The 17,654-nt window shown below is 42.4% G+C and overlaps 1 protein-coding gene across 17 annotated transcripts in view; it reads left to right on the top strand.

The window, feature by feature from the left end:
* The window catches only part of PMCA (plasma membrane calcium-transporting ATPase 3), a 1,595,457-nt gene extending 1,581,766 nt beyond the window's left edge, over nucleotides 1–13,691 (top strand). For 12 of the 17 annotated variants that reach the window (XM_071662674.1, XM_071662681.1, XM_071662678.1 and 9 more), the window contains 2 exons: nucleotides 6,234–6,591; nucleotides 11,052–13,691. In XM_071662674.1, coding sequence (XP_071518775.1) covers nucleotides 6,234–6,591; nucleotides 11,052–11,065 — 372 coding nt within the window. In that variant the 3' untranslated portion in view covers nucleotides 11,066–13,691. Of the gene's footprint in view, nucleotides 1–6,233; nucleotides 6,592–8,407; nucleotides 8,494–9,145; nucleotides 9,215–11,051 lie in introns of all 17 variants that reach the window. The other 5 variants (XM_071662688.1, XM_071662687.1, XM_071662685.1 and 2 more) reach the window with 4 other exon arrangements.
* Nucleotides 13,692–17,654: the final 3,963 nt, after the last annotated feature.

The following is a 17,654-nucleotide window of genomic DNA, read 5'->3' as shown; positions in this document are numbered from 1 at the left end:
CTACCTCTGACACATATATCCTCTTTGTCAATCATTCCTCACTCATTCTCTCCAAGTGTCCAAACCATTTCAGCACACCGTTTTCTGATCTCTCAACCACACTCTTTTTATTACCACACACATCTCTCTTACCCTTTCATTACTTACTCGATCAAACCACCTCACATCACATATTGTCCTCCGCACAATGCTATGTATAGCCTATGCCTCGCAACCATATAACATTGTTGGAACCACTATTCCTTCAAACATACCCATTTTTGCTCTCCGAGATAACATTCTTGCCTTCCACACACTCTTCATCGCTCCCAGAACTTTCGCCCCCTCCCCCACCCTGTGACTCACTTCTGCTTCTATGGTTCCATCCACTGCTAAATCCTCTCCCAGATATCTAAAACACTTCACTTCCTCCAGTTTTTCTCCATTCAAACTTACCTCCCGATTAACTTGTCCCTCAACCCTACTGAACCTACTAACCTTGCTCTTATTGACAGCTACCCTCAACTTTCTTTACTCACACACTTTACCAAAGTCAGTCACCAACTTCTGCAGTTTCTGACCTGAATCAGCCACTAGCGCTGTATCTTTGGCAAACGACTACTGACTAACTTCCCAAGCCCTCTCATCCACAATAGACTGCATACTTTCCCCTCTCTCCAGAACTCTTACATTCACTTCCCAACCACCCCACCCATAAAAAAGTTAAACAACCAAGGAGACATCACGCACCCCTGCCACAAACCAACATTCACCGGGAACCAATTACTCTCCTTTCTTTCCTACTTGTACACATGCCTTACACTGTTTCTAGCAACTTACCTTCCACACCATATACTCTTTAAGACCTTCCACAGAGCATCTCTATCCACCCTATCATATGCCTTCTCCAGATTCATGAATGCTACATATAAATCCATCTGTTTTTCTAAGAATTTCTCACACATTCTTCAAAGCAAACACCTGATCCACACATCCTTTGCCACTTCTGAAACCACACTGCTCTTCCCCAGTCTGATGCTCTGTACATGCCCTCACCCTCTCAATCAATACCTTCCCATATAATTTCACAGGAATACTCAACAAACTTATACTTCTGTAGTTTGAACACTCTCCTTTATCCCCTTTGCTTTGTACAGTGACACTATGCATGCATTTTGCCAATCCTCAGGGACCTCATCATGATCCATACATATATTGAATATTCTTACCAACCAATCATCAACACAGTCACCCCCTTTCTTGATAAATTCCACTGCAATACCATCCAAACCTACCACCTTGCTGGATTTCATCTTCTGCAAAGCTGTCACTACCTCTTCTATCTTGACCAAACCATTCTCCCTGACCCTCTTGCTTTGCATATCACCTCGACCAAAACACCCTACATCTGCCACATTCAACAAACCTTCAGAATACTCGCTCCATCTCCGTACTTCATCACTACCTGATATTACTTTCCTGAGCCAGATACTCATTTTATCAACCAACCCTGAGGGGTGGATGAACTGCTGGGTAGACTGTGGACTGACGACTGCAACCAATGTTCGAACCTGTGCACTTGAACCTGGGCAGTCTGTGAATGCATCATGGTCAGGAATGATAACCACTACACAACAGGAGTCCAAGTAGCTTTAGGTATCATAGCCTCAGCATTTAGGAAGATGAGGGGTATGCTTGGGATAGAATGCATTGGATCAATGTTGTTTACAGGGGGCAGTCATATGAAGCAGTCAGGGGATAATATGGAGTAGTCTGTAGGGTTTGGCTGTGGGTGAAGGGCTTGAGTTTTGATGCATTTTAAATTACAGGTAGATAGTAGATGTGAGTGAATGACACTATTGTCTGTCCATTCCTGACACTGTCTCGCTAAGTGAGGAGAAAGCAAACAATTCTGGAAACAATTATGTGTATCTTAGTTTAACTCTTATGATTATATTTTATGACACATTGTAAAGATGAAAATAACTTCCAATTTATATGTTGTAAAGATGAAAATAACTTCCAGTTCAGATTGAAGGCAACAGAGTTTGTGTTCTCTTAATCCAGAACAGGGACAAGTCATATACATACTCGAATATTTCACATTGGAGAATTAACCCTATGTTCTTTTCCCAGTTAGTACAGTTAATGAAGTATCATTGCATTGTTCATGAGCAAAGTATAAATCAGCCATACTTCCACCTTTTGAATTAGTTTTAATTTGAAGCATACCTTTTGGGATGAGTATTAACCCTTTAATGGTGGCCCACTTCAGATGATTTATTAACTATTCCAACCTTTTTAATATCCAGCTGATTCATCATACAGTTACAGCCTATTGAGGTATCTTTCACCAACAAGAAGGTGCATGGAAAATTTTTGCTCTCCTTGCCAGCTCTGCAACCTCCATTATAATTGCATGGCCGTTGACCCCATGGAGAATACAGATTGTTGGATAACCTGAGTGACGAGGAGAAACTTTTATCATATTTATCAGTTGGTGAGAAAAGTAAAGAAAGATTAACATGAGAAATGTGAAAAAATAAGTGACTGATTTTGGCCTGTGGTAGAGGCATCCCCATTAACCTCACTCTTGTCAAAGAAGTTATGAAAAAAAAATCCACCTTACTCTTTTATGTAGTCCAGGGATGATTGAGGACTTAAGTAACTGATAATGATAAGTAATGATCTTGAATATTTCCATAGGAAAAAACCTGCAGTATCCTCCCCACATAAGCCAACCACTTGCTGTCATCACATTTTTTTTTTTTTTTTTTTTTTTTGGTGAATGGTATGATGATTCTGAAGATACTCAAAGTATTCACCATCAACACTGTTTTGGTATAAAATAACATTTGAAAGAAACAAAACCTCTCTTGCCAGCCACTTTCCCTCAGTCTAATTTGAATGTGAAAAGAGTAATATTTTAAAACTTAGTCATTTTATTTACCACCAGTACTGTCTGTGTGTATGAAATAAGAGTATAGTTTGAGAAAAGTTCAAGAAAAAGAAAGAAACAAGATCTACCCATCCTCACCTCTTAATGAGAGCTATTAGAGCTGTCGCCTACAACCCCATCTGGCCCTCACTCAGCAGTAAACCAGATTAATATCAAGGTATTTATAACTTTCAGTATATTTTTTATTACTTTTGAATGATAATCTAATATTTAATTTTATTACACTGAGATGGATTTTCAGAACCTTGCCCATCGTTTTTGATTACAGTCCTCACATAAAGTTAGACCATTTCTACTTATCACTTTAGAGAAATTGCTTTTGAGCTAAAAAGGTATCCTTTTTAGCTTTTGTTTATTACTGATAGAGGAACTGATGTACCTGTACCTAGGGTACTTGGTGTACTACATATTTTCATTAAGGACCAATCAGTATATCTTACCTTTATTAAAGGTATAAAATTAAGGAATGGGTGCAATAGTTTTGATAGCTAGACTGATCTTTTTAGTATTTGCATTGAAGGCCAGTAGTCTAGATGATTAAAAGAATTGTGTTGCCTGAGCATCATAATCATAACATTACAAATGCTTGCTAGATTACACATTAAACAACAAGTGGCTAACCTTGGATGAGAAATACTGATCCTACTTGGTTTACAAACATGAGGTAACTCTCTACATGTCAATATAAGTGCTCCATTACAACAGTCCAGTAAGTTTACTTCTGTATATGTAATGCACTCAGGGCAAGAATTAGCAGTGAACCTCCTAAAGTTGAGTGTGCGGCCTTTAGTATATTATTTGAAAAATATGGTTATCCTGCCCCCACAGATGAAATTGCAGTTTTCTCAGAGAGTTGGAAGCATCCGTTAAAAGTGAATGTGATTTTAAAGTTATACATTGGCAAAAGCCTGTTAAATTTAATTAGCCTCCACATTAATTTCAGGTTCATATTTTTTGGACACCATGAATTACTGGCTGTCTCCATTTATTTTAGCTGACTTGCTACTTTATCCAAGCCAGTTTTTCGATTGGCAGGCATGAACCATGGAAATTCTACATTGTCATCCCACTCTGGGTTTTTCTATTTGTGGCTCATAACTTAATATGGTTCAATTTAGTGTTATCAGACTATTAGAGTTGAGGGAAAGTGGCTAACAACTGGTTTTAAAAGTGGATGAGCACCCAATTGGTGTGTTTTACTCACCTTTGACTTTGATTGGAGAATTTTGGCTGCTGGTCAGCATAGGTTAGGGGCTATCACTTTGTTTTGGTAGTTTAGCATCCATCTGACAGTTGTCCAGCTGTCAGGTCTGTGAAACTGAAAATAGCAAGTGTTTTCACAGCTCATACATGTCCAAGTACAGAAATAAGTCTCTTTTCTGAAAGCCATTTTATTACTTTAAATTATCTATTCTTTTATTATTTGCACAGATCATTCATCCTTTTCATATGTGAAATAATGAGTCTCAAAAATTTTTTTTACTTTCTTCAATTTGATATACAGATTTATCATGTACTTTTATTTTCTTATTATTTGTGTAGATCTGTCTTGCAGCTTTTTTGTAGTTCTCCACAAATGTCTCCTTTGTGTCTCCATCTCTACCACTTCAACCTCTAAACAAGCTACACCATACCTTATGGGACCTAGGCCAGCCAGTGTCATGTAAGGCAGTTCTGTGGAGTTTGCCGCTACCCGAAAGGAAAATTTTTGGCATTTTGGCAGCAGTGGTAATAAAGAAATATGACAGTTTTTCGAAGGGTTGGGAAATTCGCACTGGCCCAGTCATCTCTGCCTCGAGCCACTAGCCTCACTCCTTATTGTTCCTATGAACCTTCTAAAAGGATTGACAGAGGCGTGCCCGGCAGCATGATGTCGGTTCCACGAAACTTGGCACTCCCCAGTGCATGATGACCAGCCTAGGTTCAGACTTTATTTTCTTTATTTAATTTACAGGTACAAGTTTTATTTATACTAGAGTGATTCAGTTTACTTCTGCATGATTTAATTTTCTCACTGCTGGCATGCATTAGTGCATTTCTCTTAGACTTAGGTGTTTTCACTCCTGTAGCCAGACAGAATCAGGTAGCAGCTCTGCTAACAAGCAACACCCTGCTGCCCTTGTTTTTGGAACAACTGTGCGTGTCTGCCATGTGTTCTGTCCTCCAGGGCAAGTGCGTGCAAGTAGTGGCAGCTGGTTTCCTCCTTAACTGTACACTCTCTTACAACGCTGCGTCTCACCACTCCACTGGCCACCTGCTGATGGCTGTTTATGCCATACTACTCTACTTGTAGGCTCAAGTTTGTAAATGCCAAAACCACTCCAATCTCTGATTGACTTTTCATAGTCAAAATTCTATTCATGATTAAGGAAATACCAGTGACCTAAAAGGCTGACCCAGTGTTCTTTACTGTCTTGTTTTTCACAAGCATAGCTGTTTTTGCAAAGTGATAAATATAAAATTAGTCAGTTTTACAATAGTACTTAGGTCCCCTACTAATTTCTGCTGCACTTTAGCATCTGACTTTGTGAAATCTTGTCTCATACTATACCATCCCCAGCCCTCTACTAACTTTTATTTTTGATTTAACAGTAACTTTGTTTTGCTCCTCCCGTGACCGACACCCTGGGTTTTGTAACAGGTTGGTAACTGTAGTCATGTAGCCGTACAGCTGTTGTTGTCTTACAGGTGTCGTAATGCTGTTACCCCACCTGACCCCACTTCCTGTGTTCAAAATTTGCCCCCAATCTCCCTACCCTTCAGTGGAATCCCTAAATTAAATCCCAGCTAATATTGTGACCTGTGCTAAGAGATGGAGTGTGTAGACTGTGGCTAGAGCAAGAGGCTAGTATGTTTGTTTCTTTGTGCTGCATCAACAATCTTTAATGATCCTGATGGGCTAGCAGCCTCAACACTGCCATGGCCCAGTGCCTAGTTTGTTGTGCCCTGGCTGCCACTGCTGTGCTCGCAGCTTGCATGTTTATAGGTCGCCCCGTGCCACCAGGCATCTGTCACACAGGGCTGCGTCACACCATCCTCACCCAATTTCCAACAGCCTTCACTTCCTTCAACCTCAGTCTCCACTCATTATAACTACTATTATTAATTATCATGTGGACATGACTAGTCAGTCTTAGTTCTTTATGTTTGTTTATAGCACTGTGTTACCAGTGACTTGTCTGGTGAGTTTTATTTTTATTTTTATGTGTTGCTACTAACATGTTCATGATGAGATGTTGATGTACTGTATGACAATATTGTGGGGGTTTGATTGGATGTCCCGTCCCGTTTGCAGTTGAGAGTAATACGAGCATTCAAGTCAACCCTGGAAGACTTGGAAGAACGGCGGTCGTGCCATAGTTTACACAGCTTGCATAGTATGCGCAACTCGCGCAGTCAACAGGGCAACCGGCCCATGTCAGACATCAGTTACATAGATGAGGACTCAACGAAAAGCCCAAGTCCCAATAGTGACAAGCGGTGCGGGTCGTGCAACTCAGCGGTGCGCCTTGTAACACCCATCGAGGAGTCATCGCCCACCACTGCCGAGACCGCCCCCCTGGTACCCCCCGGCAGCCCCCAAGGCGGGCCTGCAGCAGCAGCAATCCAGCAGCTGGGGCACCACCGACCCCACACCCACGCCAACACACAAAGTACTAAGTGCTGCCACCACCACCACCACCACCACCACCTTGCTGGCACAGCTCCCTCCCCTCCTCCCCTGCAGCCTCTCTCTCCGCACCACTTTAACACATTGATGGCCCAAACCCTTCACTCTAACATGGCAGCGCACTCCAGCACACTGCAGCCCTCCTCCCCACCTTCACCACCAGATATCCTTAATATGGTTCATGAAACCAGCATCTGACCCCCTCCCCAGGACTGATAGTGGCTCTTTCCACTTCATTGTGATATTAACCTTCTTCAAACATAACATTGGGTTGCCAGTCTTTGATTAACAGACTAACCCATATGTATTTCATTTTCTTCCTGCATATCACTTTCACCAGTCTGTTGGGACTGGTGAGTGTGCAGCCCATCCTCGATCCTGCTCTCCATCCTCCCCACCGTTGCTCATATTGAATAATCCTACCTCAGTGTCACTGATACTCCTACTTCTGCAAAACAAGCACTTACGTAATGCTTTATTAAAACTGATACTGTGCTAGTGTTCAGATAGCAATAAACCCTTTTTTTTCTTGATCTTTTGCTTGTTATACTTTGATCATATTTTTCTCTCATTTGGTTGTATTCATCCATCCCTCTTTTTAATCCTGTTCTTTCCTTTTCCTCAACCCCATCCTTGTCTTGCTGACATGACCTGTCCTTGTGGGTGGGTGACCGTCAGTGTTGTGGGATAGGGGTGTTCCCATGGTGGGTGGAGCGTTGGGTGTGCTGGGGGCTGGGCACTCTGTTGCCTGTCACTACTCCCACTTGCCTTGAGCCTTATGAGGCTGAGTGTTGTGATCTAGCCTTGCCCTGCTTGCCACCTCCCGCTGATTGCAACAGCATCTGAGGGTTGTGGTGGTGGGCGGTCTGCAGGCCAGCCTGGCTTCCCGGCGGGACCTTTGCTACAACAGACTGAGACAATATCTCACGTGCACTTCACTAACAACTCCCGCCTCAGCTGTTACTAATCTAGCGTATGCCAGGGTAACTAACACACATCTTGTGTACTACTCATTTCTAAAGCGCAGCTAGAGGAGACGTGGTTTTGCACTGCATGTTGTGTTTTGTGTTGTGCATTTATTTTTTTCTGTGCAGTTTGCCATGTGTTTATGGAGAGTGCCAAATAGTGAAATGTTTCCCCAGCTTTGGAAGAATAAATTTAAAATTTAAACTATAAATAGTGAGGAAGGTATTATAAATGAAATCAGATCTTGGAGACCATAAAGGAAGCTTTGCCCTGGTGGTAACTGAGACCATAACCTTGATTTTTTCCCTATCTGTATGACTGCGGTTCCACTTCCTTGCCTGTCCAGTCCCTTATACCCTGTTACCCCAACTTTTTTTTTATTTATGTAATTTTTTAAAATATTATTTCCTTTTACTTCAGTTTGTTTCTTTGGGTTGGGGTCGTCATTCACACAGATTCTAGGCTTGACTGGCTCCTGGACTCCACCCCTCCAATTAGAGGTGGACTGGAAGTGCAGTAAGGGGCCAAGATGCTCCCCCATTGGGAGTTGATCTTCTGTTTATTGAGGTAGAACCAAGGGCCTCATCAACAGTTGGGCAACAAGCATGTTGCAGGCTTTTGGCTGACAGAAGCCAATTTATTGGCCTGGTTCTTCCTTATCCAGGGAGATGTTTTTATGTCAGCAGCTTATCGTGAAGCAATCAATGCAGGGCTCATGTTTTACTTTCCAGCCTCCAGGGGACCCTTAATATAGGCTTTGACTTAAGCTGACCTTCGTTACCTTATAGATGAACATGGTGTTGAGCGAATCATTCTGTTATTTTCTCTGGTAGGAGGATCAGGAAGGAGAAACACATGGGGGTGAGGTATGAACCAGAGCATCTGTTTCTCTCAGCCCCTTGTACCTGAGCTATTCTCAGTGAGTAAGCCACTGTGCTAGACACCTCACCCGCAGCATTAGCCCAAATCTACGGTCCTCAACATTTAGTGGCTATTAGAGCAGGCCTATTTACAGTATTCACCTGCATAATCAGTTCTCGCTAGTGTACCCACAGTAGTGATTCTTGCAGCGGTAGTTGTCCATTGGGTTTCCATCATTATTATTTTTAGTAAATTTGTGCTCTCTGTGCATGAGGATGTGTTTCTTCTTCAACGGTCCCGGAGCCACACAGATCGTGAGTTGGTGTCCTGAGTGTAAGCGTATTAATCCCCGCGTGCCCCTGTAATGTCTAGGCGAGTCCCGGGTAGGTGTGGACACCCCATGTGTTGTCTGTAGCCTTTACTCCACTACTGCTGCTCCACTATCCCCTGCACACCACACAATGTACATACACCACTCGGCTGATATGCCGCGTGCTGCCTTAGACAAGGTGTGTAGAACACAAGGGCGTGTACTGTGGACAAGAAGATTACAGCAGCCACCACTTACCAGGCTGTGGGCGCCCATGACGTGGAGGACTGAGGCGTGTCCTTGTCTTCTATGCACCTTGCTGTATAATACATCCCTGGCCAGCTCTAACTTACCACTGTAGCCACTTGCCCTCACCACTGTTATTATTCTCATGGTTCAGGTCATTGGAGGCACGTTGCAGGAGCGGCTGATACCCGTACCGTATAGCAAGACCTCCACAGACCAGGCTGTAAGCTACACCCCTCTCTCTTGTCTCTTCTTAGACTCATAATTTGGACTGATGTGATCGCTCGCTCACTTCCCCTCAAGTCTCTGCCCTTGTTCTGTGCTGTTTGCTTCTTTACTTTCGTGGAAGCTGTAGGCTGGTTCAGTCATTGTTCTAAAACCAGAAAGGTAAATCATTATTGAATTTAAACCATCCTATCATGCCTCCAAGCTGTCTCTTACACAGAACAATTTACACAGTCCCATTCCCCAGCTGTAAGCCAAAGGTAACTCCTGACTAATGTTTTCTTAATTATTAAACTTGCCCCCTAAAAGAAAATAAATGACCAAAGAAAGTGCATGTCTTTACTTACATCAGTAGAACAAATGAAAGGAAATTGTGTAAGAGACCTCAGTTATGTTTGATTTCAAATAAATTGAATATCAGTTTTTTGCTTCCATCCAGCTGTGTATGACTTCCATTAACTGTTTCCTGCATGACTATAGAGTGACTTGTGACATAGACGTAGGTAATTTAGATGGCACTGCTAGACTAGACTTGTCTGTTTTGCCAGTGTTGTCATTTTATGGAAAGCAAAATATTTTTTGTCTTTTGCTGTAAATTGTATTTTTAGGTACAAATACCAAAGTGTTATTAATGGTAACCAGTGTTATTTCATGTCCTACTCGTTTTCTAAGTGAATGCTGGTGTGGATGGTGTGCATGATTGCATGCTTTGTGTGTGGAAGTTGATAATGACAAACGTGTGTTCCCTGCAGATCTTGTTGTTGTCCTATCCTTCAGATCCCCCATCCCCATGTTGTGACTGGAAGGACTTGTGGGTTTGGGCATGATGTAGCTGCCCACACCCATATTGTCTGAATATTTGTGTGAGCTAACATTTTGGTGCACGCAGCACTTATGGCACATGCCTCGGACTGGCTTCCTCCCGCCAACTTTGCTGTTTCATTATTTCTCCTCATTTTAAGTGCAATTACTGCTTCTGCTCTTTGGAAACTACCAACATTAAAAGCAGCAGCAGGATTAAACAGCAATGAAGCGGTAGTGGGTCTGTAACCGGGAGCACGCATGTCCGCATGAGCCGTGCACTATGGAGAGCCTCCAGCCAACATGCAGTGCCCACGTTCTCTGGCTGCCAACTCTTTGTCTTGATGTCTGAAGTGTGTGTCCACCGGCGTAAGAGCCATAGAGCTCTGTTACTCGTGTAGATCCTATGGCAGCCAGCAACACTCTCAAGCATTCTGTATAAGTGCACGATTTATTTATTGTTAATCTTTTACCTTAATATCTCTAATCGACTTTGTGAATGGTTATAACTTCTGTTTTCTAACTTGTTACATACTAACCATCATAACTCTCTTCTTTGTATTGGCACCTAACAGGCTGTATAAGCCAGCTAATGAAGATGCAGTACATGGTTCAAGTTTGGCATGGGATCTTTGCAATGAGCATGACTTTCTGCTTGTGTGTGCGAGCGGCGGGTGAGCTTCTTTGCCCCCGCCGCTCACTGCTGAAGCTGTTACGCTCCGTGGTTGGCAGCAAGGCACACTCCTCACCCTCTCACTTGTCAGCAGCTCTCACAGTAACCCTCACAGTCAAGTTAAGCCCTCATCTTAAAGAACACTTTGCCAGTTATGTCTCATGTTTCAGTGATAAGTCAAAATTTTACTTGTTTTTTTTATTCCCATGGCTCATTCCTTTTGAGTGTTCAAGTGCCTTGGACCAATGTAGCTAGTGTTTCTCCTTGTTTGGTGTTTTGTATGTGGTTTATTTGTGTCCAAGGCATCTGTGGCCTTTCCTTGAACCCCAGCTAAAGTGAATTTTATGGCCTCTCCCTACAGATTCGAGTAGTTAATGCGTTTCGACAGGGGCTTGATGCTCGACCTTCCAACCCGAACCTGGCGGCAGTGCTGAAGAAGCAGTCATCCCTGAGCAAGCGGCTGTCTCAGGGGTCATCATTTGAATATGCTGACATGTGTCCAGACCCAGAGGAGCTAACGGTGCCCGAGATCGACGTGGAACGCTTGTCCTCACACAGCCACACTGAAACTGCTGTGTAGGCCCCAGTTTAGGCCCCCCCCATGCCACTTTCTCAGGGCCAACTGCACCTCCAGCAGCAGTAGCAGCACTGGCAGCAACAGTAGTGTGATCAGCAGCAGCAGCCACAGCAGCATCAAGAGCCTTTGGCCACCACCATAGCAGCTAGTGGGCGCCGTCTGTGGTGTGGTGCCTAGGTGCTGGGCTCTGCTGCATCTGACAATGACTGCGATAATCAGGGTGGCTCAGACGGGTTAGGGCAGTGACAACTCATGCAGAGGAGGAACAACAGCTGTGGGTGCTGTGCAGTTCCGCTGGTATTGGTGGGCTGCCTGGGCTCCTGCAACTATTTTGTCTTCCCAGGGGCATGCTCACTTGCAAATGCCCACCCTGAACACACACCCCTAAAGGGCACACCCACCTGTGCTGTAATATGTGCCGATAGATGGTGCACAGACACACTTACTGGTGTATGCCAAGGACTCATTCAACAGTGTGCCGCGCCCCTTGTTTCATCATGTCCTACTGTTAATAGTCTTGTGTATAGTAAGGGTTGTTATTGCATAGTCTACCAATTATAGAAATGGTAAAGGGTTTTTGCCAGAGGGTTAGATCTGTTGAACAATACTAAGGACAAATTACCATTATACCTGTAGTCAAAGAATGTTTTAAACCTCTTTAAGGAAGTTGTGGAAACTTGTATATTCATGAATGTTCTTGGTTCTTGTTTTCTAAAATCATGTTGGCTGTTCCTGATGCTAGAGTCTATACATCTCTGTTTTGTTTATGTTTGGCAGTATTGTTTTGTCCATTTGCTGTGCATGAATGATGAGTCCTAGGTTGTATGAATGGTGGTACCTCTTAGCTTAAGTGGTATGATCGTTGCGTTGCTACAAGTTGTGTGGTGGAATCAGCCTTATTATAAGCCCGACTTCACCCCACACAACCACCACTGATGTCTAGGTTTAATTAGACATCTTTGCATTTAATACTAATAATCCTAACATCATGGGGGTCGTTTTTATGGAGCAATAGTTGTTTTGAAATATATATAATAGTGATGATGCTTGTCAATAATTCAATCACTGAAGGTAATTGTCATGTTATGTAATTATATTACAAATAAACTGGTGCACGGTTGTTTGCAACCTTATCACCTGTTACAATGTTGGCTAGCCAATGGAACCAATCCTTATTGTTGTGCCCATGTGAGGAGCACTCCAGAGGCCTGCAGTGGAGTACAGTCACCCTAGGAGTAAGCCCTAAGAACTTGTCACGTCCCTGCAGCACCAGCTTATGTGGCCTTGGGCACGTCAAAGGCCTTAACTATAGTTATGTGGTTAAGACCTGCAGGGGCCCCTTACCTCACCCTTTGGGATGATTTGCCAGTTTTTTCTGGCAGCATCTCATGCTCCCACCCACCACTTGTTCTACAAAGTTCTCTCTCCCATCAACTTTTGCCCAGCCTTGTCCAGTTTTGTTACTTCATTGTCTAGCCCTTTTCTTATTCTTCCATCACAATATGCTTAGGTGTTTTCTGAATTTCCTTCTCATTATTTTCCTCAGACCTTTCTTTTTTTCACAATCTTACTTTGCCTTGTTTTTTATTTATTGTCTGTCTTAAACATCAGTACCCCTCCACCATAACAACTCCCCACTCCAGGTTGACTTGATGTCTGTGTGCGTGGTCTGCCTGCTCCCATCCTGTTCTTAGGTGTGGCAAATATGCATTAGTTTTAAGTCAGTTCTCTGGGCTGTTCACCAAACCATTACACATAACAAATTGTAGTCAATAGAGAACAGTTATTTCATTCTTTTCTGTAGAGAAAGTGAAAGATTTTCTAAATACTGAAATGTTGTAAATCCAATAAATGTTAATGTAAACTGGTAGAGATAACCAAGATAAACCTTCTGTAAATCTTCAGTCATTTTGTGATGCTCGTCTCATGATATGTCAGCCACAACTCTACTTTAACCTTTTGTTTGTCAACTAATTCTAGGACTGAGGAAGTGTAAGATCAGTGGAAGTTTGATAAGAAAAGGCCTTGTACTTCTTCTCTTTGTCCATTATCTGATGTGTGTGTGTGTGTGTATGTGTACATGTGTGTGTGTGTGTATGTATGTGTGTTTGCGTGCGTGTGTATGTTTGGGTGTGGGTTTGTGGGTTGTTTGTGCAGTGTGAAGTGGCAAAGCCAAGGAACACTATCTCCACATAGCAAAAGAAAAATAGGAAGAACAACCCACTGTGTGGCCACTCTTGTGGTGCGTGTAGGGATTCTCTCTCAAATGCTAAAGCAGCTATTGAAACTCTGCCACTACCCACGCACTGAACGCGCGTAGTACTTTAGATTTTTCGTGGATATAAACAAATGGCTTCTATTGTTAATAGGAAAGAACATTACTTGTTGCGTTTGTTAACTTTAAAAATACAGGTTTTCAAGAGTTCACATCTTTCCTTCCAACCTTATGTTTATTTTTTATTCTTTTTATGAAATGTCTGGCCCTGTAAATAAGGAGTTCAGCAGTATTATTTTGAAAACACCCAAACAGGCTGATCAACACTAGGTTTCCTTGCCTAGTATTACATGATCAGGTAGTTACTGAAAAATGTGATCAATAATCACTATAACATCAGTTTCTTTATTATTGACAAGAAGGAAGTTTGAATTCACATCTAGGCCTGCATTTCCCTTTGAATAAAAAAAATGGGGATGGTAAGGTTAAGATAGGCTAAGAAGAGCTGTGCTGCATTGGATGGGGTGATGGACACATAAATTAGCAGTTAATTATGCTAGGCAAAGATAAGCTTTGCTGCATGGGGTTGGATTGGGATGGCTTATAATAAGACCAGTTGAAATAAATGTTTTGAATGTAGAAAATGGAGAAAACCACATAGTTTTGTTTATGCACATAGCTGACAAAGTCTTGATATAAATTATTGCAGGCAGCCTCTTGTAAAGCTGCTGTTTATCACGAACTGAATCTTGCTAATTAATTACCAAATGTAAATGTTAGTAACACTGTACCAATCAAACATTTTAGTCATATCTCTATTGAAAGAATGCTTAAAACGTAAGAGATAGTGCACTGTCCAAAGCATGAATAGGGGGTAACCAATTTCAAACATATGGAGGTTACAACTCCTGAATTAATCCTAAGGGACCCATTGCCTTACTGAGAATAAAATTAATAGAATTTCTTTATTTTGAAATTTTTTTTCCCTGTCATTCCCTTTCTTTCTTTCAGGTACATTTTTAATGAAAGACACATTACAAAGTAAAAATGTTTACATATTAAGTTCCTCCAGTTCCTTCGTGTGAAAATGCAGATTGATAATTCAATTCTATTTTTTTTTTTTTTTTTTTTTTTTTTTGCTCTGTCGCTGTCTCCCGCGTTTGTGAGGTAGCGCAAGGAAACAGACGAAAGAAATGGCCCAACCCACCCCCATACACATGTATATACATACACGTCCACACACTCAAATATACATACCTATACATCTCAATGTACACAAATATATATACACACACAGACATATACATATATACACATGTACATAATTCATACTGTCTGCCTTTATTTATTCCCATCGCCACCTCGCCACACATGGAATAACATCCCCCTCCCCCCTCATGTGTGTGAGGTAGCGCTAGGAAAAGACAACAAAGGCCCCATTCGTTCACACTCAGTCTCTAGCTGTCATGTAATAATGCCCGAAACCACAGCTCCCTTTCCACATCCAGGCCCCACACAACTTTCCATGGTTTACCCCAGACGCTTTACATGCCCTGATTCAATCCACTGACAGCACGTCGACCCCAGTATACCACATTGATCCAATTCACTCTATTCCTTGCCCACCTTTCACCCTCCTGCATGTTCAGGCCCCAATCACTCAAAATCTTTTTCACTCCATCTTTCCACCTCCAATTTGGTCTCCCACTTCTCCTCGTTCCCTCCACCTCCGACACATATATCCTCTTGGTCAATCTTTCCTCACTCATTCTCTCCATGTGCCCAAACCATTTCAAAACACCCTCTTCTGCTCTCTCAACCATGCTCTTTTTATTTCCACACATCTCAATCAAACCACCTCACACCACATATTGTCCTCAAACATCTCATTTCCAGCACATCCACCCTCCTGCGCACAACTCTATCCATAGCCCACGCCTCGCAACCATACAACATTATTGGAGCCACTATTCCTTCAAACATACCCATTTTTGCTTTCCGAGATAATGTTCTCGACTTCCAAACATTCTTCAAGGCTCCCAGAATTTTCGCCCCCTCCCCACCCTATGATTCACTTCCACTTCCATGGTTCCATCCGCTGCCAGATCCACTCCCAGATATCTAAAACACTTTACTTCCTCCAGTTTTTCTCCATTCAAACTTACCTCCCAGTTGACTTGACCCTCAACCCTACTGTACCTAATAACCTTGCTCTTATTCACATTTACTCTTAACTTTCTTCTTTCACACACTTTACCAAACTCAGTCACCAGCTTCTGCAGTTTCTCACATATATCAGCCACCAGCGCTGTATCATCAGCGAACAACTGACTCACTTCCCAAGCTCTCTCATCCCCAACAGACTGCATACTTGCCCCTCTTTCCAAAACTCTTGCATTCACCTCCCTAACTACCCCATCCATAAACAAATTAAACAACCATGGAGACATCACACACCCCTGCCGCACACCTACATTCACTGAGAACCAATCACTTTCCTATCTTCCTACAAGTACACATGCCTTACATCCTCGATAAAAACTTTTCACTGCTTCTAACAACTTGCCTCCCACACCATATATTCATAGTACCTTCCACAGAGCATCTCTATCAAGTCTATCATATGCCTTCTCCAGACCCATAAATGCTACATACAAATCCATTTGCTTTTCTAAGTATTTCTCACATACATTCTTCAAAGCAAACACCTGATCCACACATCCTCTACCACTTCTGAAACCACACTGCTCTTCCCCAGTCTGATGCTCTGTACATGCCTTCACCCTCTCAATCAATACCCTCCCATATAATTTACCAGGAATACTCAACAAACTTATACCTCTGTAATTTGAGCACTCACTTTTATCCCCTTTGCCTTTGTACAATGGCACTATGCAAGCATTCCGCCAATCCTCAGGCACCTCACCATGAATCATACATACATTAAATAACCTTACCAACCAGTCAACAATACAGTCACCCCCTTTTTTAATAAATTCCACTGCAATACCATCCAAACCTGCTGCCTTGCTGGCTTTCATCTTCCGCAAAGCTTTTACTACCTCTTCTCTGTTTACCAAATCATTTTCCCTAACCCTCTCACTTTGCACACCACCTCGACCAAGACACCCTATATCTGTCACTTTATCATCAAACACATTCAACAAACCTTCAAAATACTCACTCCATCTCCTTCTCACATCACCACTACTTGTTATCACCTCCCCATTAGCGCCCTTCACTGAAGTTCCCATTTACTCCCTTGTCTTACGCACTTTATTTACCTCCTTCCAGAACATCTTTTTAGTCTCCCTAAAATTTAATGATACTCTCTCACCCCAACTCTCATTTGCCCTCTTTTTCACCTCTTGCACCTTTCTCTTGACCTCCTGCCTCTTTCTTTTATACATCTCCCACTCATTTGCATTTTTTTCCTGCAAAAATCGTCCAAATGCCTCTCTCTTCTCTTTCACTAATAATCTTACTTCTTCATCCCACCACTCACTACCCTTTCTAATCAACCCACCTCCCACGCTTCTCATGCCACAAGCATCTTTTGCGCAATCCATCACTGATTCCCTAAATACATCCCATTCCTCCCCCACTCCCCTTACCTCCTTTGTTCACACCTTTTTCCATTCTGTACTCAGTCTCTTCAGGTACTTCCTCAAACAAGTCTCCTTCCCAAGCTCACTTACTCTCACCATCCTCTTCACCCCAACATTCTCTCTTCTTTTCTGAAACCCCCACAAATCTTCACCTTCGCTTCCACAAGATAATGATCAGACATCCCTCCAGTTGCACCTCTCAGCACATTAACATCCAAAAGTCTCTCTTTCGTGCCTGTCAATTAACATGTAATCCAATAATGCTCTCTGGCCATCTCTCCTACTTACATATATATACTTATGTGTATCTTGCTTTTTAAACCAGGTATTCCCAATCACCAGTCCTTTTTCAGCACATAAATCTACAAGCTCTTCACCATTTCCATTTACAACACTGAACACCCTATGTATCCCAATTATTCCCTCAACTTCCACATTACTCACCTTTGCATTCAAGTCACCCATCACTATAACCCGGTCTTGTGCATCAAAACCACTAACACACTCATTCAGCTGCTCCCAAAACACTTGCCTCTCATGATCTTTCTTCTCATGCCCAGGTGC

The sequence above is a fragment of the Panulirus ornatus genome, chromosome 6 (assembly GCF_036320965.1).
Source record: "Panulirus ornatus isolate Po-2019 chromosome 6, ASM3632096v1, whole genome shotgun sequence".
Taxonomy (NCBI): Eukaryota; Metazoa; Arthropoda; class Malacostraca; order Decapoda; family Palinuridae; genus Panulirus; species Panulirus ornatus.
Note: the sequence above shows the minus strand (reverse complement) of the source record. Positions and strands in the feature narration are given on the sequence as shown.